Genomic DNA, 21,720 nt, shown 5'->3' on the forward strand with positions numbered 1-21,720 from the left:
ATAAAGTATGTTTGATAGAAACATCTATTGTGGAAAAATGCGCATATTGTGTTATGCAGATTTTTTTATATTCGCATGAAAATCTGTCGCAAATTGTATGGAAACCAAGCTACGGTTGGATAAATATTGTAGATTCGTTCGCCACTTGTCTTGGTTTCGGACTGTTCGGCTATCATTCCACTCCTGTCATTCTATTTGCTAAACTATCTTTGGCATATATCACGAAGTACTAGGAGTGGAATGCTTTCGCTAAACAGACAGAAGGAATGCCACCTATGCTGCCACAATTTGGGGTGGAATGTGGAGCAGACAGTATCCTCGGAACTATACAGCGCACTAGCTTTTGCTGGGGAGAGAAATGCATGAACACCCAGCGGAAGTTTAGACGGTTAGTGGCGTTCGGTCAAACGAATTGAACACTGACAGCAAAGAACGAAAATATACATTATTTTGCGACGACCCAGTTTCCCCCCCATCCCTTACGTATGGCTTCAAATTCAAACATAGATATAGAGGGTGCAACCCAGCATCTTCGTGATATATTAAAGCTGGACCGACCCGGGAACAGCGTTGGTAAGTTTAACTGGAATGAATAGCGCTTTTAGGCCGCATTGCAAGCTAATTCTACTAACTTAGCTACCTAGCTTTGGACAAAATTCTAGTTTGCTAACGTAACCTTCCTATCAAAAGTTATGGACGGACGCTGCAAAAGGCGAGCTAGCTCCGTATGCTCACGTTTGTACCTAGCTAGTTAACTTAAACTTTTTCACAAGTTATTAGCTAACGTTAGCTAGCTAATTTACATTTGCGAACATATTAGCTAGCTAAGTTAGCAGACTGCTAGTTAGGCTAACTTTAACTGACTACGGTTGCTAGCCTATTAGTTAATTTAGCTTGCTAGCTACATTAGTTATCTTAACGACGTCACGCTTGCCAAATGTACGATTACGCTAGCTAGTTTAGTTAGCAAGTTGAACCACGGCTAGCTAACGCCTTGATCACACCACTATATGCAAGCCGTGTCCCCTCTGTACCACAGTACGCAGAGTATTGGTGGGACCAATTCTCTAGCGTGACATTGTTGACTCTAGTACCACCTTTCCAGCTGGAAAAAATCTACGGCCAACAAATGGGTGTTACACACTAACACAAGGCTACGCTCTACAATTTCGTTAGTGACTCCCACGCTTCAGGGGTGTCTTGAAAACAACCGCTTGCAAATGCTGCTCAGAAATTCCCTTGCTTCTAGCAGGGATGTAGGGACACGGTTGGTGAGCGGTCTTGAACCAGTCAGGGTTCCGTGGTGTATGGTCAGCGCCATGGAAACCAGCTCATGTCAACCTACTGTAGCTAAAGGCCTTGCATTCCAGCACTTCCTCCCAGTACTGACAAGACAACTACTGAAACGGACAGATGCCACAAGCGAGGTTGCGCGCCAACTGCCGGGGTGGACTGAGGTCAGTGTCACTGCACAAGGAAGCTATTGCTTTGTGCAAACAGACACTATACATCCCTCAGAGCAATACACCTGCCGGGGGTGGAGAATCAGGCAGCAGAACCCACAGGAGGCCCTCTTCTTTCAGACTGGAGGATACATCCCACTGTAGTGGAGATGATCAGGTATCAATTTGGAAGGGCCATCGCCGAACTGTTCGCTTTGCGTTGTCCTATGTGTTTTTTTTTTTTTGTAAAGGGTACAGCAGGCCCACTCGGGGTCAATGCTCTATCGCACAGATGGCCAAGGGGGCTGCTGTATGCTTTTCCAGCAATTCACTTGTTCCCTCAGGTCTTGAGGAAGATCATCCTGGAGTGCGCATAGGTTCCCACAATTCTAATTAGCATAATAAACAAATACCTGTCAAAATCCTTCTTTCAGCTGGATGTTTTTTGCTTTGGCTGCATCTCAATCACCGCATCCGCTGACGTTTCCCTTCCGTATCTGCGGTGGCGGGGCTACAGCGGCGTTTGTCAGACCATGAGACATTTTTTCTCTCACAAACGTCTGTAGCACCCAAACGGTTTGGCCTTCAAAATATTATGAGTCTCACGAACACCATGGTGTTCTCAGTTTTGCTCTACGACCCCCACAAGCGTCACGGGACTCGTCTGAAGTCGGTACTGCAGATCTGCTAACTTCCCTCTGTAGAGTCAGAACAGTTTGGGCTACACACTATGACCCATCTATGGAAAGGTGAGTCTCTCCTGAATGTGTATGTACATGTTGGTTGTTTTGCTCTAGGACGAACACAAGCCTCAGACTCATTTGAAGGTATTCTGGTAGAAGTAAAAAACAAATGAATGGAAGTAGTTTAGTGCCAAATGTAAGGATTTTTCTCACAGATATAGGACAGACACTTCACAACAAATGTCTTTGTGACTTTGAGATATTAGCCCATGTTTCTATGGACTAATAGCAGCAGGGTGTCACTCGTTCCATGTTGGGCATAGTGTCTGCAGGATTGTTTTTTTCATTTCAATTAAGTCCTAGACAACAAGGTGTGGGGAGTTTCTTACTAATTAGGGGCTTTCATTTATCAATCAAGTACAAGGCAGGAGCGGAAACCTGCAGACACTCGGCCCTCCGTGGAATGAGTTTGACATGTGGTCTAGAGGGTTAATCATTTTACCTGCCTCCCCACTGCTCACAGGAGAGTTATGAGTTGCATACACTTTGCCTGCATGCACACAGTGCATATCTTGCTGCAACAATAACTGTTTGTCAAACAGAACAGCTTTTTGTGTGTTATGGGGGAGCAGAGACTGGCACATTGGATTATCAATGCCGTGTCAAAATCATACTCTATAGCAGGTAGACCAATTCCAGATAGCGTTGTTCACGGGTATAGCCACTTCATGGGTCTTGTTCAGTGGGGCCTCCCTGGACTCTGTGCTGCTGCAAGTTGGGCAACACCCATTACTTTCTTGAGGTACTGGAGACTCAATGTTATGTCCACACCATCACTGGGGTCTGTGGTTTTGGACATGGCATGCTCTCTCAACCCAGAAGTGAGCGTACTGTCAACCTTGTACGTACATACTTTTCAACCATCCATGAGATGGCTGTTCTAAACAGAGGCCTTCCACTCTTGGTGCTGTTGCACCCCAATTAAGAATCATGTAAGTTATAGCTTTCAGCTCGCTTGTGTGTACGGTTGTATACCACAGTTGAAATTCTGTTACCTTGTTGGGTAATTATATTCTGTTGCATCCTGTGGTGGATACAGTGATGTCCCAGGGACTCATCTGGACCAATTTAAATGGTGTTATCCCACTCTTTTGTCTGAACAACCTCTAGGGTTATGGATGTAACATTGGGTTATGGATGTAACCTGAGCTGTTATTCTGCTCAGAGGAATACAATTACATTCATTACCCAACGTTCTGTGTGCTGCATACGTTGGATAAATCCAACATATGCATCATTGTATGTGTAGACTTGACAAATAGTAGCAAAAAGGAATGCACACATATCCAGTACAAATGTTGGATTACATGATGAATAAAGTGTCACTGCAGAATTTATTATGCAGTATTGATGCAATGACTGTCGGTCTGATCAAAGCCTAACTTCAGCAGAATGCACCATCCCTGTCATGCAAGTTAAAGTCAGCTCATTAATGTTAGCTAGCTAGTAAAACATTAATTAATTGATGAACATTTATGTTGAACACCCGTAAGCGGCTACATTGCGCAACTGGTCACCTGATGGCTCCCAGAGTGATTCTCGCGTAAAATACAGAGGTAGCCATTATTCCAATCTGTCCTACTAAAAAACAAGTTGTCCCGGTGGATATATTATCGAATAGATATTTGAAAAACACCTTGAGGATTGATTATAAACAACGTTTTCCATGTTTCTGTCGATTATTATGTAGCTAATTTGGAATATTTTTAGGCGTTTTCGTGACTGCAATTTCCGGGCGATTTCTCAGCCAAACTTGAAGAACAAACGGAGCTATTTCACCTACAAAAAAAACCTTTTTGGGAAAAAGGAACATTGGCTATCTAACTGGGAGTCTCGTGAGTGAAAACATCCGAAGCTCATCAAAGGTAAACGATTTAATTTGATTGCGTTTCTGATTTCCGTGACCAAGTTACCTGCTGCTAGCTGGACAAAATGCTATGCTAGGCTATCGATAAACTTACACAAATGCTTGTCTAGCTTTGGCTGTAAAGCATATTTTGAAAATCTGAGATGACAGGGTGATTAACAAAAGGCTAAGCTGTGTCTCAATATATTTTCACTTGTGATTTTCATGAATAGGAATATTTTCTAGGAATATTTATGTCCGTTGCGTTATGCTAATTAGTGTCAGTCTGATTACGCTCCCTCATGCGGGATGGGGAGTCACTAGAGGTTATTAAGTAGAAATCCATTGGAAAATGGATTTCTATTAAATTAAATTCCTGAAATGTAAGTTTTAAATGATGCTATTGCTTCCTTTTGACAATACATTTTAATGAATAGCCCAATGTCAACAGTTTTGTCCAACTCAATAACCAATTTACAGAAACAGTACATTTTCTCCATCACTCTCCTTCTTGATCAAATAGCCCTTGCACAGCCTGGAGGTGTGTTGGGTCATTGTCCTTTTGAAAAACAAATGTTAGTCCCACTAAGCCCAAACCAGATAGGATAGCATATCGCTGCAGAATGCTGTAGTAGCGATGCTGGTTAAGTGTGCATTGAATTCTAAATAAATCACAGACAGTGTCACCAGCAAAGCACCATCTCACCACCTCCATGCTTCACGGTGGGAACCACACGTGGAGATTATCCGTTCACCTACTCTGCGTCTCACAAAGATAAGGCGGTTGGAACCAAAGAACAAATTTCCACCGATCTAATGTCCATTGCTTGTTTTTCTTGGTCCAAGCAAGTCTCTTCTTATTATTGGTGTTCTTTAGTAGGTTTTTTTTGCAGCAATTCGACCATGAATGCCTGATTTCATGCAGTCTCCTCTGAACAGTTGATATTTTGATTTCTGTTACTTCAACTTTGTGAAGCATTTATTTGGGCTGCAATTTTTTGAGGCTGGTAACTCCAATGAAATGATCCTCTGCAGCAGAGGTTACTCTGGGTCTTCCTTTCCTGTGGCAGTCCTCATGAGTGCCAGTTTCATCATAGCGCTTGATTTTTGCAACTGCAATTGAAGAAACTTTCACAGTTCTTAATGTTCTGGATTGACTGACCATGACTAGAAGTAATGATGGACTGTCGTTACTCTGCTTATTTGAGCTGGTCTTGCCATGACATGGACTTGGTATTTTACCAAATAGGGTTGTCTTCTGTTTACCACCCCTACTTTGTCACAGCACAACTGATTAGCTCAAACTCATTAAGAAGGAAAGATATTCCACAGATGAACTTTTAACAAGGCACACCTAATTGAAATGCATTCCAGGTGACTACCTCATGAAGCAGGTTGAAAGAATGCAAAGCTGTCAAGGCAAAGGGTGGCTATTTGAATAATCTAAAATGTAAATATTGTTTAACACTTTTTTTTTTGCCTATACCTTTTATTTCATAGTTTAGATTTTATCACTATTCTACAATGTAGAAAATATTTAAAATAACCCTTGAATGAGTAGTTGTACATTTGACTGGCACTGAATATCTACAGAAATAAGACAGATCCTGCTGCCTGTTTGAGTGTTTGTTAAATAGCGTACTGATTCCGTGAGCACCAAGCCTCACAACTGCATAATGTTGGATAAATCATTTTCACAAATTCATCTGTTTTTAATCTTTGCTATGCTGTAGTAAATGCTTTCCAATTTTTAATTTCTTTAGAACAGACTCTGGTATTACTTAATGCATTTAGTGTTTACACTGTTCTAAACGGGTAGAAAAATAATATTGTTAATCAACAGCACCTGTTTGTCACATAGTATGCATGCAGCTCTCGCTCCTATACCCTCCTTTTTCTTGACCACCTTATTGTTATATTATCATTATATTAAGCAATGTCATTATCATTGGTAGGCTTCGTATAGTAGTAGCCTTGTTTAAGCACCATTGATCTGTAGTCCTAAGAGCGCGTCCTGTTTAGTCTTAATGCCATAACCTACTTAGGCCTATATATCAATTCATAAACTGGGTGGTTCGAGCCCTGAATGCTGATTGGCTTGGCTGACAGCCTTGGTATATCAGACGCTATACCACAGGTATGACAAAACATTTATTTTTACTGTTGGTAACCATTTTATAATAGCAATATGGCATCTCGGGTTTGTTGTATATGACCAATATACCACGGCTAAGGGCTGTATCCAGGCGCTCCGCGTTGCGTTGTGCTAAAGAACAGCCATTAGCCGTGGTGTATTGGCCATATACCACACCCCCTCGGGCCTTGTTACTTATATATATATATATATATATATATATATATATATATATATATATATATATATATATATATATATATATATATATATATATATGCGTGTATGTCATGACACAGCATATGGGTCATTTGCGCGTTGAAATGTAAACAAGCATTTTAGTTTTAAATTAATTAAAGGGAGCTTTGAATAATTAAACAATAAATGAACCACAATTCACGAATGCATGCAACTGTTTTTAGTCTTTGCTGTAATAAAGGCTTCATATACAGTATATATATTTCGTTAGAACAGACTCTCTGGTAGACTTAGAGTTTACACTTCCAAATGGTCAGAAAAAAAAATCTTAAGCACCTGTTTGTCACACACAGGCCTAATATTCATTCACGCAGCGCTTGCTCCTATACCCTCCTTTTTCTTGATCTCCAGTAGTTTCCAGAACCAAGCCGTGTTTTCCGCACATCTAACTATCCATTTCCCTTCTGCGCAACCAGTAAACATTCCCTGTTTTCAAGTTTTTCACGTCCTCTGCACCTATTTTGCTGTCACGTGTTCAGAGTTTTTTTTAAATAATAAATGTCATCTTATAATTATGATAGGCTATAGGTCTGGCTCTATTGGTCAAGTGTATGTGATGCATACATGTGTCACGTAAAAGAGCAAGGGTTGAGGGAATAGGGAAGGTTTTTCTTAAACAAATTGGGGATTTTGATGTCAGAGAAACAATTAATCTAAATGGCTGTAATTATGTTGCAGCTTCAGAATGGACAGTGCGATCAACACTTGCTGTGCTATGGTCCCTGGTCGCTGCAGCAGGGAGGAGAGACGACATGCGCCAGTAACACAGCCACTTACTGTCATTTGTTTTAATACAGCGTGGCCATTGGGCTCCTTGAGTCATTTGTCTGTCTTAATTATTAAATCAAACAGTGCGCTTAATGTATCAGACAAGATACATGTAGTTGATTTTATTCAAACGCATGGAAAAACGTATAGAAAATGTTTTAAAATATCCAACAATCGATTGGTCGAAAGAACCAATGACTCTTGGTCGACCAAGATTTTTTTGTTGGTGACGGAACTAGTTGATTTTTGTCTATCCCCACCAGGCGTGTTCAAAACCAACTATTTTAATTTGAGCACAGGTTGAAACACACAAATATTCATGGACATTGCTAGCTAATTTGTCATGGGAAATAAAAATTGGGTTATTTTACCTGAAATGCATATGGTCCCTTATTTTTTTTTTTCCCATTTTCAGTCACAAAATCATGTGCTTTCTACTCTGACAATTAATCCACAGATAAAATGGGAAACCTATATAGTTATTATATTTTGATTCATCTCTCCTTGTTCATCCTTCTGTGGAGTTCATATGGTAGTTGCCAACTAATTTTAAGGTGCATTACTGCCACCAACTGGATAAGAGTGTGGACCAATTTCACCTTTCAAACACCGTCGTGGGTTAATATGCTTGTAAAAACCATGGGAGACGCGGGACTTGCAGAGCATCACGGTGCCCGGTTATGTCGACGCTGGCGAGCAGTTTGGATGAAATTATTGAATAACGTGTGTAAATGTATATTACAATACTCGCGCACGTAATGCGGACGGTTTAGTCACGTTAGAACGTTCAAATATGTGGGACAGCCCTTTTTGTGAAACCCGTAAAATCGGTTTGTTCATATTTGCTCTTTGCAATGGGTTTTCCTCAACCTATCAGAGTAAGATCGATGTGAAGGTTGTGTTGCTAATAATGAGGGTGTTTCACTGTTATCGGGCGTCTTTTGACTGAAATATAAGGTAAAAAAAAAATCTGATAATTGTCAGATATTGTCATGACGGGCCTGATTGGAGAAAAAAAATGTAAGGTTAACTTTCCAACTGTCAACAAAACAAAATACGCTAGTCAAGGTGGGATCTTGTCGGTAAAATGAATAATGCGAGGATTGTCGGTGTTAACGCTTTTATGCGCAAATATTGATATCATAACCATATCGAATTAAACTTGGGAGTCACGAGATGACGTGTCGTCCTCCCACTTCGACTCGTCGGGAGAGCAGGCAGTTTATTAGGCTACAGATGGAATAAGTTATGTTTGAACTTGTTGCGCAAGTGCAAGGTGATGAGCTTGATGCTCCTTTCCAATAAATATCGCGAGGGTCTTATTCTGATGACCTGAATCGATGCTTGGCTGCCGTTTGACGAATAAAAATGTTTTCGCGCTTTTGTCCATAATTATTGTCTCCATGTAAGCTATACGCAATACTAGTGGTCACAGTCACTATATAACGCAAATGTTTTAGAACCAGAGTTGAAAATGTGATGGAAACCCATTTAACTTCTATTTTTTGGGAGGGGGGATTTAACCGCAAAATGTATTTTTTATGTCTACCACGTCATCACTCACACACAGCCTTTTATCTGCAACAAGGCAATTGTGTGGGAAAATGTTTTTATGCAGTTTTTCAATAGTCACATCTGTTGCCCAATTGGATGGAAACCTAGCTAGAGACACTAAGGAATAAAAACAGCAGCTTACAAAGTAGAGCCTTGTAGCTACGTTTTGATGTGTGGATTGGTCCAAATTCACCTTTCGCCACCTCCATTTCCATGATGAGTGCTAGATTTCTAGCTGTGTGGGAGTGCCTGACGCAGTTTGCTGAGGCATCGAGTTGGGCGAGAGGCAGCGCTGCATTGGCTGTATTGTGTCGGCGGCTAATTTTGTGACGGTTTTATTATTTCAAGTAAAAACTACCAGAATTCAGTGGCTACAGCCCTACAATCGATAAATCAATAGGCTAAATATCAGTGAATTGAAAATGTGTACCATCTATCTTTCTGTGCAGCTGGCTAGCAGGCGGCTCATTCTCTTCTGTGCTTTAACAAATTATTTGCTGCAGTTTATCACACATCACCAGAGTAAAATAACATGACAATGTTATTTGGGTGTAGGCTTACCTTTTATGTTATTGGACTAGTAGCACTCTGCTACAGGTCAAATTTAGTGAGAGGTGGGGGTGCTGTTTGAGAATGCTGAGGTGTTTCTGTTTTTAGTGTGTTGGTGGGGGTGCTTGTGTAGGGATGTTTGTATCGAATTTGCATAAAGTAGTATAAAAAGAGGTATGATGATTTCATAAATTGTTAATGTGGCCACCTACCTTAAATGTATTGGTCTAAATGACTGAAATTATGTATTCCATACGGCCTAAATTGCATAATAAACGATTAAATATATATTTGGGCTTTTATTTACTATCATGCGATATTGGATGATGTGTTGAATTTAAGAATCCTGACAGGCCACTTAGTGCCATTATTGACTAGGGATTAACATTTGCCTGTCCCCAACCTTTTACGATAACTTGAAAATAATGGTCAATCCTATTCTCGTGAAATAGTGTTCTGTGTTCCTGAGAAGCTTCTCTCTAACATGTAATACAAAGTATAACTCGAGAACCACAGTTTCACTTTTTCCCCTAACACCCTGCCTAACATGGCTCCTTATTGTCCAAGGACTTTACATGTTCAGTTTAAAGACGAATTGGCTTTGGAAGCCAAAACAGCCAAATACTCCATCTAAACGTGAATCGATTCTCAATTGCAGCACTGTTCTAGAAACATAAATCCCTTTACTTTCATATCACAAAATAATTTCGCAAATGCAAAATACCAATTTACTGTTTTAACCAGATATAACATAGTTGCAGCTGACATTATTTTTCAGTGACAGCACGTTTGTGGTATCAGTCTAAAGTTTACACACAGGTGTTTGGAGACTCACAGCTAATTAGATCAGGTAGTCCACTCTCTCTTCCATAATGGTTTTTGTTTCCGTAGATGCTTCTCCAAGTGAGAACCAAAGCAAAACATCTTTCAATGGTGAATTGAATGGACTTCTGGGAGCAGACCTTATAGGAGCAGGCGACAGGTCAACCATGGCTGAATCCACAGGCCCTAATTCAGAGAACATGAACACCCAAGAGTGTCAGATCATGTAAGTAATAAAGTTACCTCTTCTTTATTCTGTTGTACAGTATTTATCTCTGCCTTAACAGAGATTTCTCAGGTACAGAAATGCACATTTCAGTATTGTGTGAAACATTTGGGTTGATTGAATGTTGAAACCCATGTTCAATCTGGATCTCTTTAGGAGATCAAGTGTCCAGTTTGTTAACATTGTATTTGGTTTCTTCACCAGCTGCCTCTCTGGGGATGATGGCTCCACTTGCATTCCCATCACATCTAACAATGTTGAAATTGTGGCCAGTCGAGACTCAAGCATTGACAGCAAGGCCCGTGGCAGCAACAAGGTAAGACTTTGAGTATTAAAGGCCCAGTGCAGTCAATTTTGTTTTCTAGTGTTTTGTATCATATTTGTACAATAGTTGATATAACGAACAGTGTAAAAGTGTTATTTCCTGGAAGAGAACAACCAATTTATGGATTTTTTTCCTGTGTTTTCACTAAGCGCCGGCAGTTGGCCAAATAGCCAGTTATACTAATTTCCAGCTGGCCACTTTTTCCGAAGTCAATAACTCTTTTAAAATATGTGTGCATCCTGAGTGCCATATACACACTGAATACAGCTTTGTTAATTTCATGGTTACACAATTATTATGCTAAAAACCGAGTTTCTACCCCAAACCGTTCAAAAGATATGTTTCATTTTACTGGGTTTTCTTTTCTTTTTTTCTTGCGTTCATTTGCAGGAAACATTTGATTAGTGCAGTGATTTGAACATGGTTGTACACCCAAAGGTAACAAATGCGATTAGTGGGAAAACACTTGTAAAAAGCGCACTGCACATGCAAGTGGCATCATATGACAAAGATGGAAATAGTCATTTGAATTTTAGAAGGAGGGGATATCTAAAGATTCAACAACTAGCATGGGTTGCAAATATGACTAGGATTATGCCTTTGGCTGCTAGACAACTAAAGAAAGTTGATTTGAAAACCAATGGAACACTAGAGAAATGCTGGTCTCAGTGGCATATGTTTAAAAAAAATCTCTATATTTTTTCATAAATCATTCCCTCTGCATATAGTCATATGTCTTCATGTCCTCCACAGCCCTAACCACGGCAAAAAAATAAAGCGGGGACAAGTACTGATTTTATTTATTCAGAAAAATTTGGAAAATGCGGCAGCTAGCGTGTCAAATTTATTTATAAAATCCTTCTTACATCAGCTGATGTCACAAAGTGCTGTACAGAAACCCAGCTTAAAACCCCAAACAGTAAGCAATGCAGGTGTAGAAGCACGGTGGCTAGGAAAAACTCCCTAGAAAGGCTGGAGCCTAGGAAGAAACCTAGCGGAACCATGCTATGAGGGGTGGCCAGTCCTCTTCTGGCTGTGCTGGGTGGAGATTATAACAGAACATGGCCAAGATGTTCAAATGTTCATAGATGACCAGCAGGGTCAAATAATAATAATCACGGTATCTTTTTTTGTAAAGTACTGTAGCTGTATAGGGACTTTGGCGAACAGTAAATCATTGAATGCTTTCAATATGTCTGTATGCCTTGTGGCATTTTTCAAGTCTGCTTAAACTTGACTATATGCAGCATGAGTGGGTAGCTAACAAGATCCATTCCAGCCAGAGGTTCCTCACAGTCTTGCAACAGTATGACATGAGGCAAGTGCTCTTGCCCTTTATCTGTCTTCTCAATGAAAACTAGTTAGAATTATCAAGCATATATTTTATGGAAAAGAGATGTGTGTTTCGGAAAAATGCATCATGCTGCCTTTTTGACAACATGACCGAGCGGCATAGATTACTGTTCGACAGTGGTGTAAAAATACTTTAAAGTACTACTCAAGTAGTTTTTGGGAGCGATCTGTACTTTTACTTTACTATTTATATATTGTTTTACTTCACTACCTTCCTATAGAAAATAATCTACTTTTTACTCCATACATTTTCCCTGACACCAAAATGTACTTGTTATATTTTGAATGCTTAGCAGGGCAGGAAAATGGTCCAATTCACTAAACACGAATGCTTTGTTTGTAAATTATGTCTTGAGGGTTGGAGTGTGCCTCTGGCTATACATCAATAAAGAAAAATTAAACGGCACCATTTTCTTGTTAAGGAATTTTAAATATTTAATACTTTTACTTTTGATACTTAAGTATATTTAAAACCAAATACTTTTACTGTTAATTGTTCCAAACCGCTCTGCCATTAAAAGTTAGTTTTCAGGTTGTATACCCCGCACCACATTCCTAACTGTGGGTTAATGCACTTAGACCACTCCCATACAGTCCTAGCAAAATTCTTGCTTAATACATTTTCTTTGTTAAACTATTTTTGTTGCTTTTTTACCATTGGAAAATGTAAAACAATTATGTGTAACGATTACACTACATTTCTTAGATGTTACCGAGTAATGATTTAATAATGAGATCAAAACGGCTGCACTGGGCCCTCAACTGTCCTTGAGGACATGAAAAAGGTCACGGCGTGATTACACCAACGTTCTCAGACAAACAATGTAAAGACAATTTTTTTAGGCAAGGGTGGTTGTCTCAAGTCTAGATAGCTAAGCAATTTATTACCGAGCACTGTTTTGCGCTTACTACCATTGTTTGAATATCTGTCCTCATGTTAACACAATATACAATGTTCTTGACTCAGTGTTGCTCTGTTGTAAGTATATGGTCCTTTAATTTTGACTCTTTCCTGTTCCATGCAGGTAAAAATCCAGCCTGTCGCCAAGTACGACTGGGAGCACAAGTATTACTACGGCAACCTCATTGCGGTCTCTAACGCATACCTGGCATATGCCATCCGAGGTGAGTTTGGAACAGTGGTGGCTGGTGGAAGTTTTAAATGTGGAGGAAAGGAATAGTAAAATATGGAATGGTCTCAAACTCATCAAACACCTGGTTTCCATGTTTGATAGCATTCCATTTACTCCATTTCATTCATTATTATTAGCCATCCTCCCCTCACCAGCCTCCTCTGGTGTGGAACCATGCATTACCATCCCTTGTTGCTTGGTATGATCAGATCATTACGGCTATATACACATATACAGTTGAAGTCGGAAGTTTAAATACACCTTAGCCAAATGCATTTAAACTCAGTTTTTCGCAATTCCTGACATTTAATCCTAGTAAATGTTCCCTGTCTTAGGTCAGTTATGATCACCACTTTATTTTAAGAATGTGAAATGTCAGAATAATAGTAGAGAATTATTTATTTCAGCTTTTATTTCTTTCATCACATTCCTAGTGGGTCAGAAGTTTACATACACTCAATTAGTATTTGGTAGCATTGCCTTTAAATTGTTTAACTTGGGTCAAACGTTTCGGGTAGCCTTCCTCAAGCTTCCCACAATACGTTGGGTGAATTTTGGCCCATTCCTCCTGACAGAGCTGGTGTAACTGAGTCAGGTTTGTAGGCCTCCTTGCTCGCACACGCTTTTTCTTTTCTTCCCACAAATTTTCTATAGGATTGAGGTCGGGGCTTTGTGATGGCCACTCCAATACCTTGACTTTGTTGTCCTTAAGCCGTTTTGCCATAACTTTGGAAGAATGCTTGGGGTCACTGTCCATTTGGAAGACCCATTTGCGACCAAGATTTAACTTCCTGACTGATGTCTTGAGATGTTACTTCAATATTTCCACATCATTTTCCTCCCTCACGATGCCATCTATTTTCTGATGTGCACCAGTCCCTCCTACAGCAAGCACCCCCAGAACATGATGCTGCCACCCCCGTGCTTCACGGTTGAGATGGTGTTCTTTGGCTTGCAAGCATCTCCCTTTTTCCTCCAAACATAACAATGGTCATTATGGCCAAACAGTTTTATTTGTACAGTCTTTGTCCCCATGTGCAGTTGCTAACCGTAGTCTAGCTTTTTTATGGTGGTTTCGGAGCAGTGGCTTCTTCCTTGCTGAGTGGCCTTTCAGGATATGTCGATATAAGACTTGTTTTACTGTGGATATAGATACTTTTGTACCGGTTTCCTCCAGCATCTTCACCAAGTCCTTTGCTGTTGTTCTGGGATTGATTTGCACTTTTCGCACCAAAGTACATTCATCTCTAGGAGAGAGAACGCGTCTCCTTCCTGAGCGGTATGTCTGTGTGGTCCCATGGTGTTTATACTTGGGTACTATATTGTTTGTACAGATGTACATGGTACCTTCAGGCGTTTGGAAATTGATCCCAAGGCTGAACCAGACTTGTGGAGGTCTCCCATTTTTTTTTCTGATTGCTTTTGATTTTCCCATGATGTCAAGCAAAGAGGCACTGAGTTTGAAGGTAGGCCTTGAAATAAATCCACAGGTACACCTCCAATTGACTCAAATGCCAATTAGCCTGTCAGAAGCTTCTAAAGCCATGACATTTTCTGGAATTTTTCAAGCTCTTTAAAGGCACAGTCAATTTAGTGTATGTTAACTTCAGACCCACTGGAATTGTGATACCGTGAAATAAACAATTGTTGGAAAAATTACTTGTGTCATGCACAAAGTAGATGTCCTAACCGACTTGCCAAAACTACAGTTTGTAAACAAGACATTTGTGGAGTGGTTGAAAAACAAAACAAGTTTTAATCACTCCAACCTAAGTGTATGTAAACTTCTGACGTCAACTGTGTGTGTATGTGTTGTAGTGGAAATTTCCTGTATTACCAAATCATGAGAGTAAACCACCACACAAGTCAGAGTTATCATAAAGTCCATCTTTAATTATTATGAGCTCCATCACAACCCTGTGACTCTCAGATCAATTCAGTGTCTAATAAATTAATTCTCTGAGAGTGCTTACACATTGCAACTGAGATCCTTTATAGCAAAGGCACACATAGCCAGACAGCATTGGCTATAAATTATCGTTCAGCTTTGTCTCCTAAACTATGTTCTTATCTCGCTCTTGGTACCTCTCAGGACCCACCATTGCCTCACCCAATGGCATATCAAATACACCCCCTCCTAGATCACAGAGAGACAGTGACTGGCACACAGACATTGTAGAGCCAAGAGATAATTTGTTCCCCCTCAATCATCCCTTCACATGGTTTAAAAGATATGTTTACATATGAAGACAAGCTTGACCTCTCTCCTTTCTGTGGCCCAAGTAACTGAACCCTGACAGAGAACAGAACTCCAAACGGCCAACAGTATTATCAAAAAGACATTCTAATGACAAATATCTCACATAAGCATGAAATAAAATATATATTTATAAATGTTACCTAAAGAATTCTGATTCTGCTACGACAATGTTTATATATTATGCATATATATGCATGCAGTGCTTTAAACCGCTGCGTCATTCGTTGGCTTCAACATTGTAAACTGAAATCACTGCCACTGAAACATTTTGAGAGCTTATGATGATATAGTGCACTCTAGCCTACTATAATAACTCCACACCTACAAACCACCCAAAAATAGGTCACTATAACTAACAAAGCCTATGAAAAACCTGTTATTACCACAGGTAGCCTAGTTGTTAGAGCATTGGGCCAGTAACCAAAATGTTGCTGGATCGAATCCCTGTGCTGACAAGGTAAAATCTGTCTTTCTGCCCCAGAGCAAGGCAGTTAACCCACTGTTCCCCGAGCGCTGAAGATGTTGTTTATGGCAGCCTCCCCTCACCTCTGATTCAGAAGGGTTGGGTTAAATATACATTTCAGTTGTATAACTGACTAGGTATCTTCCTTTCCTTACTACCATTACTACTCCTGTCACTACCACTATAAAGATTAGCTGGCACACCACATTTACTTCAGTAAATGTCCTTTTTTAATTTACAATAGATGGCAATATCACATATTGCCTTCATAATAAGCATATACAGTTTTATTTCAAATGGATAGCAAACTCAACATTTCAGACTAAAGGCAGCGAGGGTCTTTAAACTAAAGATCTATGTGGCCTTTCATTTTAACAATAGGGGAAATTCCAGCGGGAGCAGAACATATTTTTGTCATCTCTGATTGTTCTGCCAATTCTTATATAGGAATGTTGAACATACTTTTCACATTTGTATCACAAACCATTTTTGCGAAGATCATGATGAAACTGGCCATTTTTGGACTTTTATTTAGACCTATACATGCTGCCTGTGAACTGTACATGATACAGACATCTTGGTGTCGTTATACTCTTAGGTGTGCTCTAACATTGAGAATGTCTAGATTCTGAAATAAAATAGTTCACACACCATTGATTCAACTTATTTATGATTTTCTCAGAACTACCCTTTTTGATTTTGTTCATTTTGACTTTGTTTGGAACAGTATACGCTACAAGTACATCAGATTTCCAGTGGGCTCTCTGCTAATTCTGAAGTTATGATACCTTTAATGGGCACCACCAACAGTGTATGGGAAAATTGATTCAAAGGGAACTCCCTCTGCTGGTGATTTACTGAATGTGCAATCCTAAAGGAGGGCTGTGATTGGTTAATGATATGTCAATTTCTATGTATAAAATTTGTCCAGAAATCCAAATGCAGTGCTTTCGGAAAGGTTTCAGACCCCTTGACTTTTTCCACATTTTGTTACATTACAACCTTATTCTAAAATAGATTTTTTTACATTTAAAAAACATCAATCTACACACAATAGTCTATAGTGACAGAGCAAAAACAGGTTTTTAGATATGTTTTCAAATGTATAAAAATAAAAAAACAGGAATACCTTATTTACATAAGTATTCCGACCCTTTGCGATGAGACTTGAAATTGAGCTCAGGTGTGTCCTGTTTCCATTGATCATCCTTGAGATGTTTCTACAACTGGGAGTCCACCTGTGGTAAATTTAATTGATTGGACATGATTTGGAAAGGGGCACACCTGTCTATAGACAGTGAATGTCAGAGTAAAGTCCAAGCCATGAGGTCAAAGGAATTGCCCATAGAGCTTCAAGAATGGATTGTGTTGAGGTGTAAATCAATTACTTTTATTTAATCCATTTTAGAAAAAGGCTGTAACGTAACAAAGTGGGAAAAGTCAAGGGGTCTGAATACTTAACGAATGCACTTCAAATTAATTATATTATTCAAATAGTAAAATAATTTTAAATGCCGTTCCTGCCGAAAACACACATTACCAAGACTGTCAGGTGCAAATGTACTTGTGAACGATTCCCTTTTTATTTGTTCTAAGCATTTTGAGTGGCGCGTAGTGAGAATGGAATAATGATTATTCTTGTGTCCTTTAAAGAGATCACGTCTCAATTTGTTTAGAATTTCCTTGATGTCAGTATTGATCTGACCATTTTGTACCCCTTTCATTGGATCTTCTTTATTTCATGTTCTGGAAATACACATTTCTTACTCTGACCTTACGTACCCATTCAGATTTGTATTCCTTGGAAATCACAAACACCCTTTTTTTTTGTTTGTTTTTGTTTTTTTGCTTTCAGTCAGCCCCAAAAATTGCACTTCAGAAACCTGCTCTTGGCATTTTGCAGCCAGAAATGCATGGTGTTGTTGCAAAGGTTCAAAGAAGGTCTATTTGTTTGATTAACAGTGGATAAGAAATGTATTTGCTTTTGGCTGTGTGACTGCCAAGACCCCTGTGTTATATCTCTTTGGCTGGAATCTTGATCTCCCTCTGCCTGTCATCAAATCACTTAACTTTATAGTGATGACAGAATTACAAACGACTGGAAGTTATAGAAATCAGTGGTAAAACATACACTGAACCAATATTGTGTTTTTCCCAAGTACTGCACTATGCCTTGGACCCTTGGCATTCAACTTTGCTTTAGCTATCAATGTAAAAACCAAAAGGTCTGGATTGATTCTGAATGTGACAGAAGTTGGCAAACTCATGTTTTGTACTTGTGTGCAGGAGCAAACAACCAGGCCATGATCCGTGTGTTGAGCTTGGGCTCGGCAGAGCGCACCCTGCTGAAGGGCTTCACGGGTGCAGTCACAGACCTGGCCTTCGCACACCTGGACTCCACCCTGCTGGGATGTGTTGACGAGGCCGGTAACCTGGTCATCTGGCAGCTCACCTGCCATAGTAGCAAGATCCTGTATCCTCCTCATTCTACTCAATAATAGCACTTCCCTTGGTTCTTTCCTACTGTTTCATGTAACAATATACATGTAACAATTATGCACCTTAACCCACATACTTCCCAGCGATCAAGTCATTGTCCACGTCCGGAGGCCTGAGGATACACCTCTGAACTCCAATAGGAGGTTGATCTGGTGTCCCTTCATCCTAGAGGACAATGAAGAGAACCCGGAGGATGCCAGCCAGACCTTGGCCCTACTGCATGAAGACAGAGTATGTACAGTGCCTTCAGAAAGTATTCACACCCATTGACTTTTTCCACATTTTGTTGTTACAACCTGAATTTACAGTGCCTTGCGAAAGTATTCGGCCCCCTTGAACTTTGCGACCTTTTGCCACATTTCAGGCTTCAAACATAAAGATATAAAACTGTATTTTTTTGTGAAGAATCAACAACAAGTGGGACACAATCATGAAGTGGAACGACATTTATTGGATATTTCAAACCTTTTTAACAAATCAAAAACTGAAATATTGGGTGTGCAAAATTATTCAGCCCCCTTAAGTTAATACTTTGTAGCGCCACCTTTTGCTGTGATTACAGCTGTAAGTCGCATGGGGTATGTCTATCAGTTTTGCACATCGAGAGACTGACATTTTTTCCCATTCCTCCTTGCAAAACAGCTCGAGCTCAGTGAGGTTGGATGGAGAGCATTTGTGAACAGCAGTTTTCAGTTCTTTCCACAGATTCTCGATTGGATTCAGGTCTGGACTTTGACTTGGCCATTCTAACACCTGGATATGTTTATTTTTGAACCATTCCATTGTAGATTTTGCTTTATGTTTTGGATCATTGTCTTGTTGGAAGACAAATATCCGTCCCAGTCTCAGGTCTTTTGCAGACTCCATCAGGTTTTCTTCCAGAATGGTCCTGTATTTGGCTCCATCCATCTTCCCATCAATTCTAACCATCTTCCCTGTCCCTGCTGAAGAAAAGCAGGCCCAAACCATGATGCTGCCACCACCATGTTTGACAGTGGGTATGGTGTGTTCAGGGTGATGAGCTGTGTTGCTTTTACGCCAAACATAACGTTTTGCATTGTTGCCAAAAAGTTCAATTTTGGTTTCATCTGACCAGAGCACCTTCTTCCACATGTTTGGTGTGTCTCCCAGGTGGCTTGTGGCAAACTTTAAACGACACTTTTTATGGATATCTTTAAGAAATGGCTTTCTTCTTGCCACTCTTCCATAAAGGCCAGATTTGTGCAATATACGACTGATTGTTGTCCTATGGACAGAGTCTCCCACCTCAGCTGTAGATCTCTGCAGTTCATCCAGAGTGATCATGGGCCTCTTGGCTGCATCTCTGATCAGTCTTCTCCTTGTATGAGCTGAAAGTTTAGAGGGACGGCCAGGTCTTGGTAGATTTGCAGTGGTCTGATACTCCTTCCATTTCAATATTATCGCTTACACAGTGCTCCTTGGGATGTTTAAAGCTTGGGAAATAATTTTGTATCCAAATCCGGCTTTAAACTTCTTTACAACAGTATCTCGGACCTGCCTGGTGTGTTCCTTGTTCTTCATGATGCTCTCTGCGCTTTTAACGGACCTCTGAGACTATCACAGTGCAGGTGCATTTATACGGAGACTTGATTACACACAGGTGGATTGTATTTATCATCATTAGTCATTTAGGTCAACATTGGATCATTCAGAGATCCTCACTGAAGTTCTGGAGAGAGTTTGCTGCACTGAAAGTAAAGGGGCTGAATAATTTAGCACGCCCAATTTTTCAGTTTTTGATTTGTTAAAAAAGTTTGAAATATCCAATAAATGTCGTTCCACTTCATGATTGTGTCCCAATTGTTGTTGATTCTTCACAAAAAAAATACAGTTTTATATCTTTGTTTGAAGCCTGAAATGTGGCAAAAGGTCGCAAAGTTCAAGGGGGCCGAATACTTTCGCAAGGCACTGTAAAAAGGATTAAATGGAAATGTCACTGGCCCACACACAATACCCCATAATGTTATTGGAATTATGTTTTTTGATTCTTATTTTTTACACATTAATAAGAAAATATATAGAAGTTGAAATGTCTTTAGTCAATAAGTATTCAGCCCTTTTGTTATGGCAAGCCTAAATAAGTTAAGCAGTAAAAATGTGGTTAAGTCACATAAGTTGCATGCAGTAATAGTGTTTAACATGATTTTTGAATGACTGTCTCATCTCTATACCCCACACATCCAATTATCTGTAAGGTCCCTCAGTCAAGCAGTGAATTACGAACACAGAGTCAACCACAAAGACCAGGGAGGTTTTCCAATGCCTCGCAAAGAAGGGCATCTATTGTTACATGGGTAAAAAAATGAAATAAAATGGAATGTCCATTTGAGCATGGTGAAGTTATTAATTACACTTTGAATGGTGTGTAAATATACCTTCACTATAAAGATACAGGTGTCCTTCTCCTGCCCAGAGAGGAAGGAAACCTCTCAGGGATTTCATCATGAGGCCAAAGGTGACTTTAAAACAGTTGCAGAGTTTAATGGCTGTGATAGGAGATGGATAAGCAACAGTGCAGTTACTCTACAATACTAACCTAAATGACAGAGTGAAAAGAAGGAAGCCTGTACAGAATAGCAAATATTCTAAAACATGCATCCTGTTTGCAACAAGGCACTAAAGTACTGCAAACAATGTGGAATAGAAATTGACTTTGTCCTGAATACAAAGCGTTATGTCTGTGGCAAATCCAATACAACACATTACGGAGTACTACTCTCTGTATTTTCAAGCATATAGTGGTTGCTGCATCATGTTACGGGTGTGCTTGGAATTGTTAAGGCCTGGGGAGTTTTTCAGGTTAAAAAACGGAATAGAGCTACACATTGGCAAAATCCTAGACGAAAACCTGGTTCAGTCTACTTTCCACCGGACTTTGGGAAAGAATCACCTTTCAGCAGGACAATAACCTAAAACTCAAGGCCAAATGTACACTGAAGTTGCTTACCTAGAAGACGGTGAATGTTCCTGATTGGCCGAGTTACAGTTTTGACTTAAATCTGCTTGAAAATCTATGGCAAGACCTGAAAATGGTTATCTAGCAATGATCAACAACCAATTTTGAGGGAGAATTTTGAAAAGAATGATGGGAAAATGTTGCCCAATCTAGGTGTGCAAAGCTCTTCGTCTTACTCAGAAAGACGCACAGCTGTAATCGCTGCCAAAGGTGATTCTAACATGTATTGACTCGGGGTTGAATACTTATCTAATCGAGCTATATTAGTGTCTTATTTTGTTTTACAAACGGTCAAAATGTTCTTCCAATTTGACAGAGTATTATGTGTAGATCATTGACAAAAAAATGTAAACTATAACCATTTTAAT

General features: G+C 39.7%; 1 protein-coding gene across 7 annotated transcripts in view; it reads left to right on the forward strand.

Annotated features, from left to right (window-relative positions):
- The first annotated feature begins 338 nt into the window (after nt 1-338).
- The window catches only part of LOC110495093 (enhancer of mRNA-decapping protein 4), a 41,387-nt gene continuing 20,005 nt past the window's right edge, over nt 339-21,720 (forward strand). For 3 of the 7 annotated variants that reach the window (XM_036954685.2, XM_036954695.2, XM_021570463.3), the window contains exons 1-6: nt 346-573; nt 10,186-10,342; nt 10,547-10,658; nt 13,046-13,145; nt 18,163-18,349; nt 18,459-18,606. In XM_036954685.2, the coding sequence (XP_036810580.2) occupies nt 486-573; nt 10,186-10,342; nt 10,547-10,658; nt 13,046-13,145; nt 18,163-18,349; nt 18,459-18,606 (792 nt within the window). In that variant the 5' untranslated portion in view covers nt 346-485. Of the gene's footprint in view, nt 2,192-10,185; nt 10,343-10,546; nt 10,659-13,045; nt 13,146-18,162; nt 18,350-18,458; nt 18,607-21,720 lie in introns of all 7 variants that reach the window. The other 4 variants (XM_090206421.1, XM_090206431.1, XM_090206435.1 and 1 more) reach the window with 2 other exon arrangements.

Source organism: Oncorhynchus mykiss, chromosome 2 (assembly GCF_057628025.1).
Source record: "Oncorhynchus mykiss isolate SJ-2025 chromosome 2, ASM5762802v1, whole genome shotgun sequence".
NCBI lineage: Eukaryota > Metazoa > Chordata > Actinopteri > Salmoniformes > Salmonidae > Oncorhynchus > Oncorhynchus mykiss.